Source organism: Myotis nattereri (genome assembly GCF_964212035.1).
Source record: "Myotis nattereri genome assembly, chromosome: 2".
NCBI classification, from domain to species: Eukaryota; Metazoa; Chordata; class Mammalia; order Chiroptera; family Vespertilionidae; genus Myotis; species Myotis nattereri.
In genome coordinates, this window is record NC_138076.1 from 155,163,666 (window position 1) to 155,178,453 (window position 14,788).

Consider the following 14,788-nt stretch of genomic DNA (forward strand, 5'->3'; position numbering starts at 1 on the left):
CCATAGAATAACTGAAAGGAAACGTCCGAAGGCAGCTTTTTCATTTTTATCTTTACTGTGTTAAAAGTTCATTTCTAAGCAGCCAGTAGGAAGATATCTGTGTGGAGAGATCTGTGGGGCAACACCATATCTTCTTTTGATCATTTTAATCTTCAGTTATTTAATTATATTGGTGAGATGGATAGATGCTGACGGTGGCCATCAAATGCTAGCAGCAAAGTGTATCCAAAGCTGATGTTACTAATAACACCAAGATGCACATTAAATTCAATCCAAGCCTACATCTCCCTCCTTTGCTTCACTTACACATTATGTATAATCATATGAAATTTTCAGCCTTTGACTTAAAAAGACAGTTTCAGAGAGTGCAGACTAATAGTTAAGTTGAGGGGTCAGCACACATTTCCTGTAAAGGTATAGATAGTACGTAGTGCACGCTTTGGGGGCGCAAGACAACCTCTCAAAACTTCTAACTCTGCCATTGTAGCTGGAAAGCCACCATAGACCATATGTGAATGAATGGATGTGGTTGTGTCCCAATAAAACTTTATGGACACTGAAATGTGAATTTCATACACTTTTTACATGTCATAAAATGTTCTTCTGATTCCTCTCCTCCCCCAACAACTCAAAAACGAAAGAACCATTCTTAGCTTGGGGGCCATACAAAACAAGCAGTGGCTTGGAATTGGTCCACAAGCCATAGTTTGCCCACCTGGCTAAGTTGAAGTTGCCTGCCGCTGCTTTTGCCTTATCCCACAGAACTCTTCACCACCTTCAAGACTTGTTTCATTTTCTCATCTCGCTTTATAATCGGTGTTCCTCTTTGGCTCCTTCTGCCGGTAGAAACCTGAGAGTCATCCTCTTGGCTCCTCTCTCCTCCACCACCCACATCCAGTAGGCTCTGCTGGGCCTTCTCCATTCATTCACCTCCTCTCAAACCCCCTCTGCCCCTCCACACAGAGCCATTGATTGGTCTCCAGCAGTGGTTCTCAGCCTTCCTAATGCCGCGACCCTTTAATACAGTTCCTCATGTTGTGGTGACCTCCAATTTCATTGTTACAAATTGAACATAATTAAAGCATAGTGCTTAATCACAAAAACAACATGTAATTACATATGTGTTGTCCGATGGTCTTAGGCAACCCCTGTGAAAGGGTCGTTCTACCTCCAAAGGGTCGCGACCCACAGGTTGAGAACCGCTGGTCTACAGCCTCTTGGTCACCAGAACTATTATTAGAGACCCTAACTGATCTCTTTGCGTTTGTCATTTATCCTCTACACTCCATCCTCCGTTAGGCCACTGCTCTTATTTTCCTAAGTAATGTTGATCCTACCAGTCCTGTGTTTAAGCATTCTTAGACTCTTCCTGTTGGTCATGAGCTCAACAGGATAAAGTTCCCACAGGATTTTCTGATCTGGTTCTGAGGTAGGTCCCTGGCCAAGCCTACACTTAGGCCACATCCAGCCCCTCTTTGTACAGTCCGCGTCGCCCTATTTTCACCGGCTGCTCCTCTGCTTGGAGTGCCTTTCCTTGTCTTTCCTCGGACTATCAGTTTCTTCCCTCATTCCATGCGGCTGAGCCCCATGCCACCTCATCTGGGACACTTTCCCGGACTCTACCTTTGCAGAGTTGTCTCCCGCTCTACTTTCTCAGATCCCCTGTGACACGAACCTCGAGAATGGCATCGACCTGAGCAAACTGTGGGTATTTGTAAGAAGGTCTCCCTATTACCGATGACTGGGGGCTCCCTGAAAGCAGAAAGCATATCCTAGTCCTGGTTTATCCCTATTTGGTTACACAATAAATATTTAAAGTAATTCGTTCAATCAATATGGCGAATATATACTATCCATCGAATTGTTGTCTTGGTTTATTTATGAAGTCACAGAGATCTGATTTCAGGGTTGCAGAGTCAAATGCTTTTGGGACCAGGTTGGTGCAGAGGTGGACAGAGTGAGGTCTGGGTTGAGCTGGTGAAGACATGTCCTATCTCCTGGGTCTGCCTCCCCTCACATCCAACTGAATGTTGTCACACAAGAGCTTGACAGGTGTTTAGCCTGATGCATTAGTTTTCAAGATAAATGGGAAATTTTAAGATTTTTAAAATGTAAATATCTCAATTTTTAAATATTTTAAAATGTTGACAACTAATGCACCTTTTAAAAAAAATGGCTGGTGTGGCTCAGTGATTGAGCATCGACCCATGAACCAGGAAGTCACGGTTCAATTCCAGGTCAGGGCACATGTCCAGGCTTGGGGTTCGATCCCCAGTAGGAGGCTTGCAGGAGGCAGCTAATCTATGATTCTCTCTCATCGTTGATGTTTCTATCTTTCTCTCCCTCTCCCGTCCTCTCTCTGAAATCAATAAAACATATTAAAACAACAAGAACAAAAACACTTTGTGGGCAAAAATGTAAAAATAGCAGCCTGAATGTAAATCCCAAGACCCCAGTTTGTAACTCCCTGATTGGTCGCATCCCGCCATGAATGGGGCTGGGAAGCAGAGGGTGCGTCATGGTCTGCAGGTCTGTGGTCTTTTCCTGGCCTATGTTTATCTTGCCTTCTCAACCATGCTCTCTCCTCCATGTGTTGGCACTTAGTCACCTTCCAAAATGTGAAAGCCAAACACTAGGAAATTCCATTCCATACTGTCCTTTCTCCTCCCTGGTCACACCCAAGTGACTGTTAACTGAAGGGGCTGGGAGGGCCTCTGCTTCCCCTCCTACCCAGGGTGGCTGAGGCGGTCTGGGAGAAGTGTTATTCTTGATGGAAGTCTGGCTACTTTTTCTGAGGCTGAGTTTCCTAGTCAGAGCCTTGCTTTTTCAGTGGGTACTTGCTCCATTGGAGCTAGGCATTCTTTGTCCTTATGTTCCAGCTTATCTGGGGGGTCAGTAACCACCTCAGAGAATCACAGGAAGCATTGCCTAAGAGGTTACCTAGAAGAGGGTTTTAATAATTGATAGCTGTATTTGGTCTTCCATAAATGATTCATTTACCGCCCCTCTCCCTACAGCCTTTTGCTGTCTGCTTCTCAGTTGTTCCTGAATCAGCATTATCTTATCTCAGGCGATGGCCTTTATAAAACACTTCCTCTTTCTTACCTAGTGCAGTCGCTGCCTGCTTAGAAGTATTAACCGTGTAAACTTTTTAGCCTAAACTGTTCAGGTTTTTATTCTCTTTTAAAAAAACAAAACAATATAACAGCAACAACACAACCCAAATTAAACCAAGCTTGGTCTTTTTCTGTGGATCTGGGACCAGAGCTCCGGAATCCAGGAGCCCTGGGGTCAGAGACGCATCTCCGGGCAGGTCCGGGTGGGAATCTAACAGCGGCGTGTTCATAACTGTGTGAGTGCTCTCCTGGGTGCACATCACCGTCACACGTGTGGCTTGGGTGTTGCAGTAACATTGAGAAGGGGACTCAGGAGCGGATGGCCTGCTGAGGGTCCCTGTTCTGGGAAGTGTCATGCCAAGCCACAAGAAGGCTCTGTGGGCTGAGTCGGCCATGTGTCCTTGAGGCAGGCAGAGGGCTGCTGATGGAAAGGGGAGGGGGAGATTCTCTTTAAACTAGCATTCTTGGGTAAAGTCCCCTGGGCCCAACAGAACAGGTGGATAGCTTTGTATTTGGTTTATTATTATTTAATAAATTTTATCGAGTAGTTACTATGTGCCAGGTACTGTTAAATACTTCTTATGCCAGAGCAGTTACTTCTTACAACTCCTATGAATAGAAGTGACTTACCATCTCCGTTTTGGAGGGAGAGAGTAATGCGGCAGTGACACAGCTAGAGCTAATGATTTGCGGAAACCATGTTTGGACTAGGTCTGGATGACTGTTGTCCTTGTTTGTGCCTTTTGCACTCTGCCATGTACGTACCTCATGGTGGGGAGGAGAGGGTGTTGGTGATGAAGGACTTGACACCCATCAGATGTTTAGCACAGTACATGAAACATGGAAATCCTTGGGAAAATGTCAGATGTGACTGGCCTTTGTCAATGGACTGCCTTTTGTAAATTCTTTTGAAAGATGTTCCGCTGTGAGTTCTCTGGACCAGTGGCCTTTGTGACCGGGGTCACTACTGATAATACTTGAGGGTATTCATTTGTCTCTATTTAGTAATAGGGCCCTGTTCTCTGTGTCATTGTCAGACGAGTGTCCTTGCAGTCGATGTTTTGAGCAGATGAAAAGGCAAATAACTTAATACCTTAATAATTGCAATTAAAGGCAGGACTTTCTGCCCTGGCTGGTGTGCTCAGTGGTTAGAGTGTTGGCCTTCTCACCAAAGGGTTGCTGGTTCCATTCCCAGTCAAGGACACGTACCTGGGTTGCAGGTTCCATCTCTGGTGCCACTCAGGGCACATTCAGGAGACAACCAATTGATGTTTCTCTCTCATATTGATGTTTCTCTGTCTCCTTGCCTCCCTTCAACTCTCTCTAAAAAAATCAAAGGAACCCAGTGGGTGTGGCTCAGTGGTTGAGCATCGACCTATGAACCAGAAGGTCACGGTTTGATTCCCCCATCAGGGCACATGCCCAGGTTGTAGGCTTGATCCCAGTGCGGGGGATGGGGGCGTGCAGGAGGCAGCCGGTCAGTGGTTCTCATCATTGATGTTTCTGTCTTTCTCCATCTCCCTTCCTCTTTGAAATCAATAAAAAATTTTTTTTTAAGGTAGAGCCTGTTTTAAAAAAAAAATCAAAGGAAAAAATATCTTCTGGTGGGGATTAACAAAAAAATAAATAAATAAAAATTAAAGCAGGATTTTTCTGCTAAAATTCAGGTGGAGTTGATATTTTAAAAATTTGCGGCTAGAGTATTTCACAAGTAGAAAGGAGGAAACAGGTTTCCCAAATGTAGGCCAGTAGCATAGAATGAATCGCTTGCTCTTTCTAAATAGGTTCTGCTATTGCTCTGATCCAAAGGTCATGGTCACATTCTTTCCTGGCATCCAGGTCAGAGCTGCAAGCTGTATCTGATAGACGGAGCATTTTTTTGACTTCCAGGTACTTAAAATTCTGTGTTTACCTGGTTTTACAAGAGGAAAAAAATCTAGGTGCTTTGGTTCAATTGAATATAGGTTCGAAGGTTAACGCAGTCCATAAATGAGTTTAACTTGTGTCTCTTCCAGGGCAAATGTTTCATGATCTTCTAAGCCAGTGGTTCTCAGCCTTGGCTGCACAATAGAATCACCTGGGAATCTTTTTAAAATCCTGATTTCTGGGCCTCACCCTCCGGAAATTCTGTTTCTTTGTTATGGGGTGAGGCCACAACATTAGTAACAAAGAAACAGAATTTGCGGAGGATGAGGCCCAGAAATCAGGATTTTAAAAGGATTCCCAGGTGATTCTAATGTGCAGCCAAGGCTGGGAACCACTGTAAGGGTTGAAAGACCTGACTGGATGTTAACTTTCTGTATTCATCCTCTTCACCCTCTAATATTTCTCCCACCTGAATTTTAATCCTAAGTACAAAATTACCCTACTCTTAATTTTAGATGACTAAAATCCCCCTCCTCAACACACACACACACTCACACATACATGTGAGCACACATGTACACTCACGCACACACCTACTTTAGCAACTCCCAGAATGTAATCCATGAAGTACTGCTAAGGAACTGAGGTTTCCTGAAGTTATTTGACCAAACACTCTGCCTTCCACTAGCTGCAACTTACCATTAAAAAGGGAAGAATGGTGGTGGCTAACTCACAGAGTTGACAAGAGAATGAAATGAGTTGATTTCTAAATGTAAAGCGCTAACAGCAGTACCTGGTACATAGTTATTTTTCAACAAATGTAAGACACTACCCTGACTCCATATCTATCTTTGATGACCTCATTTTCCAATTCCCTACACAGCAGGAAAATGGCTTCCTTGACATTAAACCAGTGGTTCTCAACCTGTGGGTCGCGACCCCTTTGGGGGTCAAATGACCCTTTCACAGGGGTCGCCTAAGACCATCGGAAAACACATATATAATTACATATTGTTTTTGTGATTAATCACTATGCTTTAATTATGTTCAATTTGTAACAATGAAATTGGGGGTCACCACAACATGAGGAGCTGTACTAAAGGGTCGCGGCATTAGGAAGGCTGAGAACCACTGCATTAAACTGAAAATTACAAAGCATAGTAGTTGAGAACACAGGCCTGATTTGTGGTCTACCAGCATTTTGTTTTAATGTCTTAAAATTAAGCATCTTGGGTAGGTATTGTTCAGATAAAACATGCATATCTAGCCCTGGCCAGTGTCGCTCAGTTGGTTAGACATTGTCCCATGCACTGAAAAGTTGCAAGTTTGATTCCTGGTCAGGGCACATGCCCGGGTTGCAGGCTTGGTACCCTGGTGGGGGGCATGCATGAGGCAGCCTATCGGTATTTTGGGTATTTTGCTCTCTCAAGGATGTTTCTTTCTCTCTCTCTCTCTCTCTCTCTCTCTCTCTCTCTCTCTCTCGTCTCCTCCCCCTCCCTCCCTTCCTACTTTTCTCTCTCCATTCCTCTCTCTCTCTCTAAAAATCAATAAAAAGTCTCTTTGTAAAAAAAGAATGCACATTTAATAGTCATTCCAGTTTATCTCAAGACACAAGACAGTGCTGACTTCACGCTGGAGCACAGGACAAGAAGGGAGCTAGCTACTGATACAGCTGCTTCCATTTAAAGACAAAGCTATTAACAGCATGATACTCCTTAGCTTAGAAGGAAAGTTTTTCTCAATTTATACTTAACTAAAGGTTTCATTTACATTTAGTAAATAAAGCATTTGCCTTTGAACAAAATCAAATAGTTAAGTTGATAGAGGTCAAGCTCTTTAAAGCAAAGTAAATTGAGAAGAATCAGGACTTTCTCCTAAGTCTGTATGGAGTAAGGAATTTGAAATAATATAAAATATGGGATAAGAGTTGTATTTTTTATTTATTTAAATATATTTTTATTGATTTCAGAGAGGCAGGGAGAGAGAGAGAGAGAGAGAGAGAGAGAGAGAGAGAGAAACATCAATGATGACAGAGAGACACTGATCAGCTGCCTCCTGCATGCCACACTGGGGAACTGGGGATCAGGCCCCCAACCTGGGCATGTGCCCTGACCAGGAATCAGACGGTGACCTCCTGGTTCATAGATCGATGCTCAACTATTGAGCCACAGCAGCCAGACCAAGAGTTGTATTTTTTAAAAAGGCAGTGGCTTTCACTTAATATGACCTTATCATCTGAAGAATAATCAGGTTAGATCTGATTATTCTTCAGGGTTGGAGCGGCTCCCTTCCAACCTGGTTGCCATTTCTGACTTTGTGATATTTCGTTAGTGTCATTCACAGTATTCAACATGAAATGGCCAAGTAAGGCCACCCATGACTGTTCTTTCCTAGTTTCCCCGGCTTTGATGAGTCATTCATTGCAATACAGCCCTCTGAACCAGGGCTGATAAGAATAGACACACAATAGGAAAATAATGCCGCTGAGAGCTGCAGCAGAAAGCGCTGGGAGCGCTTATGTGTGCTCACAGCTGTGCTGTATTCAGCTGTGTGACCATGCACAAGTCTCCCCCTTTCAGGACCCCGGGCTTCTCGTGCATAAAATAAAGTTTCTAGGGTCTCTTGCTAAGGTTCAGTCAACTTTGGAGTTTAATATCCGCCAAGAAACAGGAGATAAGCACTTTCAGGGACAGTGCTTCGTGATTTGTGTAATTATAGTAGCTTTGTTGGCTGTTGGAAAACAGCAGTGGCCGATGAGTCAGCCTGGCACGTAGCTATTGGAGATCAGTGATGCTTTTTTTATTGGGGGGGAAGAAAGACCTGACTACCGCATAAGTTTAGGGGCCAGTGGTCAGGGTGATGCCAAGTTCCAGAAATAGCAGTGAGATTCTTGTGCAGAGGACAGTAGGAGGGGACCGTTGTTTTGAACTGGTTTTCCCAGCCACACCTCACTTCAGCTGTCCTTAGGGAAGGCAGTCACGTGGGAGGCCATGAGGTATGACGTCCCCATCCAGTAAACAGCCCACTGCACATGTTGCGTGGATTCACCACCAGTGACCGGGAAGTGGCAGGTGGTATTTTTAAACCTCCTACTTCTTCCTGATTTTGTTCTCTAAGGATGGACATAAAGGAAACTCCAGTCGAATGCATGTTCTCTTATGAGCTCCAGCTGCAAACCCCTGGATGAGGCCTGGGCTCCTGTAGAGATGAGCAGATCTGACTACCCATCCTTCTTCCTTCCTCTGGGCCCTGTCTCGGACTCCTCCAATGGCCAGAGAAGCGGGGAGAAAATGCCCTTTCTCGCAGGGCTGGGCCTCAGCCTGCCTGGCTGCTGACCCTGTGCCTCCCCACATGTCCAGCGTGGCTGACCCAGCGGATGTGAGTTCCACATGTCACAGGAAGAGCTTGGGCTGGGGGTCAAGGTCGGGCTCATTCTGAACCCTGCTCCCACTTCCGGGCTCTGGGCCTGGGCTGAGTTGTTTGGCTCAGGGACTGAGTGTGGTAATAGTAATAGTCAGCATGCAGGTAGCTTCACCGTGTCTTCGAGAACCACATTTTATTCTTCAACCATATGCAAATGCCCCCTCCTTAGAGACAGTGAAGGTGGGCTAGAAACTTGACCTTGGACTCTCCTCCCCCATCCTTTCATCCTCAAGAGGATCTCGGCACGGCACCAGAGGCAGAGCTGACTGACAGAGTCGGGCAAGGATCCCCACTTCTTACACACGCCGCCTGGACAGAGGTCTTCAAACTCTATAAGCAATAATCTAGTTTTTAAAAATATTACATGAAAATGTAAAATGAGTAAAAGTAGGCCTTTGTTTTTTTAAAAAAGGGTTAAGTTGAAATTTATAGTAAACCTGATAAGAATGATGAAGCAGTGTGGTGAATATAGACATTTGAAGTAGGGGACATAATAGATGACTGATATGGTCATTTCCCTGGAACATATAGGTAGGTACAGTTGTACCTCAGTATTTGGGGAGGGGGGTTGGTTCCAGGACCCCAGCAGACACAAAATCTGTGGGTGCTCCAGTCCCTTATCAGACAGAACGGGGAAGAACAAGGCACACAGTTGACCCTGCGCATCCACAGATTCCCAACCACATATTGAAAATACTGTTTTCAGTCCAGGGTTGGTTGAATCCAAGGTTGCAAAATTCATGAATATTGGGGAGGAGGGGAGACTATAATTGCAAAACAGTTCTCCTTTCAGTCAAGTGATACCGGTCAATGAAAGAAGAAAGATAGATTATGCCCAGGCTGCCAACAATATATAAACCGGCACATATCTATCTGTTCACATGTAACAGATGGGAATGAACTTTTGAATTATTGCCTTTTTCCCCAAATGCTTATGCATGTAAAAAAAGTAATTTTTAAAAAATATATTTTATTGATTTTTTGCAGAGAGGAAGGGAGAGGGATAGAGAGTTAGAAACATCGATGAGAGAGAAACATCGATCAGCTGCCTCCTGCACACTCCCTACTGGGTATGTGCCTGCAACCAAGGTACATGCCCTTGACCAGAATCGAACCTGGGACCCTTGAGGCTGTAGGCCGATGCTCTATCACTGAACCAAACTGGTTAGGGTTAAAAAAAAGAAATTTAAAGTAAATGTTAACATGTATAAGACACCTCCATAGAACCCCAGGGTTCGGCAGAAGAGTGCTTGAACCCTGCTCCCTTAGATCTTGCGGCACTCACATCTCGGTTTGCTCTCCGTTCCCCAGTTGGTTGTGGTGTGTGAGTGTGTTGGCTTATGGAGATGTATACAGTTTTCAAAACTCAAGACCATTTTGTATGAAATGTGGTGAAATTTGGATGAGATCTGCAGTCTGGTTGACAGTTTTGTGTGAGTCAATTGCTTGTTTTGATATTGTACTGTAGTCATGTAAAATGTTACCACTGGAGGAAGTTGGGTGGAGGGCACATCTATGTAGTACTGTTTTTGCAATTCTCTCTGCATCTATAATTATTGCAGAATTTAAAAGAAAAAAGTTGTTTGAAAACAGTTGTCTTGTAGTTGTTAGGAAGGAGTACGCCAGATTAATAGAGCAGTGTGCACACCACCCTTAAGAGGGGATTTCCATTTCTCTTCCCTTCAAAAAGAGCATCTTTTCTTTCCTTGCCACTGAGTTCTGTATCCTCCACCCTCACTGTCACTGACTGTGACACTGTTGAAGTTTCGGAAAGAAAGCAGCTACTGGCACATCCAGGAGAGCTCTTCCGGGAAATCCAGTGTAGCAGCTGCTTAATTACTCAATGAAAAAATGGCACTGAAACGCAAGTGCTCCGTCTGCAGTCACTGATACAGAAGGGAGATGGGTAATGCAGCATGCTTTTGGGAAGCATTCCTATGCTTAACACATTCAGTAATTAGGCCAAAGAGTGTCAAGAAGCCATGATATCATGATGTGGCCACGTGTAGACATCAGCGTCCTGAAGCCTGGCGTGGTGATGCACAGTGATGAGGATTCTCCAGGAGGAAAGGTGAAGGGCTAACGATAACTTAAAAAGGGTAAACCTTTGCCCTAACCAGTTTGGCTCAGAGGATAGAGCATCGGCCTGTGGACTGAAGGGTCCTAGGTTCAATTCCGGTCAAGGGCATGTACCTTGGTTGAGGGCACATCCCCAGTAGGGGGTGTGCGGGAGGCAGCTGATCGATGTTTCTCTCTCATCAATGTTTCTAACTCTCTGTCCTTCTCCCTTCCTCTCTGTAAAAAATCAAAAAAAAAAAAAAAAATATATATATATATATATATATATATATATATATATATATATATATATACTAGAGGCCCGGTGCACAAAAATTTGTGCACTCGGGGGGAAGGGGGGGTCCCTCAGCCCGGACTGTGCCCTCTCGCAGTCTGGGACCCCTCGGGAGATAACAACCTGCTGGCTTAGGCCTGCTCCCGGGTGGCAGAGGGCAGGCCCAATCCCTAGGTGCAGCCCCTGGTCGGGCTCAGAGCAGGGCCGATTGGGGAGTTGGGGCGCCGCACCCTGTCATGCACAGAGCAGGGAGATTGGGAGGTTGTGATGCCACCCTCAGTCACGCTCAGGGTAGGGCCGATTGGGGGGTTGGGGCACCGCCCCCGTCACACTCAAGGCAGGGTCGATGGGGAGGTTGTGGCGCCACCCTCGGTCACGCACAGAGCAGGGCCAATCGGGGTTGGGGCACTGCCCCGGTCACTCACAGAGCAGGGCCCATCAGGGGGTTGGGAGCTTCCCCCTGTCACACACAGAGCAGGGCCAATCAGGGGGTTGGGGCGCTGCCCCCGTCACACACAGAGCAGGGCCCATCAGGGGGTTGGGGCACCGCCCTCTATCACCCACAGAGCAGGGCCGATCAGGGGGTTGGGGCGCCGCCACTCTCACACTCAGGGTAGGGCTGATGGGGAGGTTATGACTCTACTCCGTCACACACAGAGCAGGGCCCGTGAGGGGGCGGGGGGCCTGGGGAGCTCCCCCCTATCAGGCACAGAGCAGGGCTGCTCAGGGGGTTGGGGAGCTCCCCACTATCAGGCACAGAGCAGGGCTGCTCAGGGCTGATCAGGGGGTTGGGGCGCCTTCCCCTGTCACGAACAGAGCCGCAGGGCGATCAGGGGGTTTGGGCGCTGCCCCCTGTCACGCTTATCCCGGTGCCGGGAGGCCTCATGGCTCCACTGATCCAGGTGTCGGGAGGCATATTACCCTTTTACTATATAGAATAGAGGCCTGGTGCACGGTTGGGTGCCAGCTGTTTTGCCCTGAAGGGTGTCCTGGATCAGGGTGGGGGTCTCTACTGGGGTGCCTGGCCAGCCTAGGTGAGGGGATGATGGCTGTTTGCAGCTGGTCACACCCCCTTCAGGGTGGGGGTCCCCACCTGGGTGCCTGGCCAGTCTGGGTGAGGGGCTGAGGGCTGTTTTCAGGCTGTGGGTGACTGAAGCTCCCAACTGCTCCTTTTTTTCTTTTTTTTTTCTTTTTTATTCTGGGCCAGCTTTACCTTGAGGCTTGGCTCCAGCTCTTAGGCCTCCGCGGCTGAAAGTTTGCTTACAATGTTGCGAATCTGCTGGCTGAAGTGCCGCGGTATTTGTTACAGAGTTTCTTAAACTGCCTGCTCAGAGGCCTGCAGCCAACCAAGCCTCATGTTAGTTTCAAGCTGCCTGGCTGCCGGCCGCCATCTTGGCTGACAGTTAATTTGCATATCTCGCTGATTAGCCAATGAAAAGGGTAGCGATCGTTCACCAATTACCATGTTTCTCTTTTATTAGTGTAGATATGTAAACCTTTGATCCACTCACTTCTCTGTGTGTAGAGGGAACATGGGGAGGGCGATAGTGAACTGTGGTTCTCTGTTTCCCTGGATTTTACAACGTGCTGTCAATTACTGCCTTGGTCTTTGATAAGATTGATGGTGGTGGTGTTTTTTATCACTTGGAGAAATGCAACAGAATTCCCTGAGCCATCTTCCCAGATCTGTCTTCCTTGTTTTTGCCCAAAGAGTGATTATCTGGTCTGCTTTGACTCTAATGGATCAGTGGGGTTGATCACATCTATCAGACACCTACATGAGCTGAGCTCAGGACAGTGCTTTGGTTAATGTGTTCATGTGTGCTAATAGAATTTATTTTTGTTTTACTTTTTGAATATATATTTTTATTGATTTCAGAGAGGAAGGGAGAGGGAGAGAGAGAAATATCAATGATGAGAGGAAACATTGATCAGCTGCCTCCTGCACTCCCCACACTGGGGATTGCCCTAACTGGAATCGAACTGTAACCTCCTGGTTCATAGGTCGATGCTCAACGACTGAGCCACACCGGCCAGACTGTAATTTGTTTTTTAAAAATCAATTTACTCAGTTTACAAAGGTCCTTTGCATTAAGTGGGGTGTTAGTTTTGGGCCAGGTGTGGAGACGCCCTGGCTGACTCTGGAGACAAAGCTCTCAGCTTTTCCCAGAATCACTCTGTCTGACCAGCTCTTCTGGCTTCTTCTCAGGGTTATCAATGCTGGGAAGAGCACGCACAACGAAGACCAGGCCAGCTGCGAGGTCCTCACCGTGAAGAAGAAAGCGGGGACCATTGCCTCCACCCCCAACAGGAACTCCACCAAGAGACGGTCCTCCCTTCCCAATGGGGAGGGGCTGCAGCTGAAGGAGAACGCGGTAAGACCCCGCTCTGCCCGCAGGCCTCCGGGAGGGGAACGCACACACTCCGGTTCCAGCTGAGTGCAGTCTGTCATGGACAGGAGAAAAGCAGTCCCCAGGGGTAGTGGAGTGGGCGGGGGTCTCTGCTCAGGCTACCAGTCAGAGCTGAAGGCAACATCTGTATGAAGAAGTGGTGTGTAGGTTTTTAACCTTTAAAGTAAATAAAATACCAAATCATACGTAGATTTTATTGCAAGAATTAGTGTGTAGGACATTTGATGGATTTAAGGTAGCCACTACAAGGCTTTTGTGAAGGAGCTGGTTCGGCAGCTGCTCACAAGGGGTGGAAATAACTGTTGCCATTGACTCGCAGCCCTGCTATGATTATCCCCCTTTCTTCCTCTCCTGTCTCTTGGAGTTGTCCAGCTGGAGCCTGTGCCCAACTCTATTACAAATTAACATTTGTTTCACTTGGCCCAGAGCCCTTGCATCCCACGGGGGCAGCCCTGCCAACAAATCACAGCATTTCTCCTCCCTTCAGTTTCGGGAGGGGAAAGCAGACATCCTCCGAAAAGTCAGAAGAAAACTCAGGAAAAGATAGGGAACGATTGGCACTGTGTCCATCAGCAGGTCCTGTCGTGCTGCGGAGGAGAGACATGGAGGGGATGACCCAAATGTGACCACTTATTTGACAATCTTGTATAGAATTTTTGTATAGAAATTTCTACAGGATTGCAAAGGATCTAGGATTCTCTTCATAGACTAAGAAATAGTGTCTCGTGGCATTTACGTTTAGGGAGTAAGAGTGCTGGTTTATTTTGATAGCATTACTTCAGCTCAGAGTTAGGAAGCAGAGGGGCCCGAGGAGACTGTCAGTTGTGTTCCAGATCATTGCAAAGACCCTGAGAGAGGAACGGCCTGGCGTTTTAAAGCACCAGCAAGAGGCTCATGTGGCTGGAGCAGAGAGAGTTGTCAGAAAGGTCATGAGAGTGGAGTGAGGCGCCCTGGCAGGACCTGAACTGCCCGTTATCAGGACTTTGGCTTCCACTCTGAGTGAACAATTTATTAGCAGAGGACACTGGGTACACTGCTTAATGAGGCCAGTGATTTTTCTCATCTAAGGACCTCCCTTAACTCGGATATGGCCATGCTTAGGAAAGGGTAATGACATAGGGCCCCTGAGCAAGAAAACATCCATAGGAGACAAGTAATGTGGGTCTACCCCTCCCCCTTCCCCATGAATCATCTCCTCTTTGTTTGTTTTTTGTTAATCCTCACCTGAGGATATATCCCCCCTTCCCCATTGTTTTCCAGAGAAAGTGGAAGAAAGGGAAGGAGGAGAGAGAGATAAACATCTATGTGAGAGACACATCACTGGTTGCCTCCCGCACAAACACCCGTCCAGGGGGTGGGGAGCGAACCCATGACCCTTGAGTATGAAGACCAAAGTTCTAACCACTTCGCATACCGGCCAGGGCTGAATCTATTTCTTCATTCAACAAACGTGTATTGAGCGCTGAGTCTGCACGCTAGGCTTGGGGATAGGCAATGAACTCGGTACAGTTCCTACAGCTGAGCAGAGGAGGCAGAAAGAGGCAATAGCAGCAGGACTACAGAGGAGTGAGTTTTAGGAGAAAGATGAAGAGTTGAAATGGTATGGAAGCCTAAGTCAG

At 46.6% G+C, this 14,788-nt stretch overlaps 1 protein-coding gene across 1 annotated transcript in view; it reads left to right on the forward strand.

The window, feature by feature from the left end:
• PPM1H (protein phosphatase, Mg2+/Mn2+ dependent 1H) overlaps window positions 1-14,788 on the forward strand; it is a gene marked incomplete at both ends in the record, with an annotated part of 236,734 nt that overhangs the window by 74,964 nt on the left and 146,982 nt on the right. The window contains one exon of the mRNA XM_081082895.1: window positions 12,968-13,133. Coding sequence (XP_080939021.1) covers window positions 12,968-13,133 — 166 coding nt within the window. The remainder of the gene's footprint in view (window positions 1-12,967; window positions 13,134-14,788) is intronic.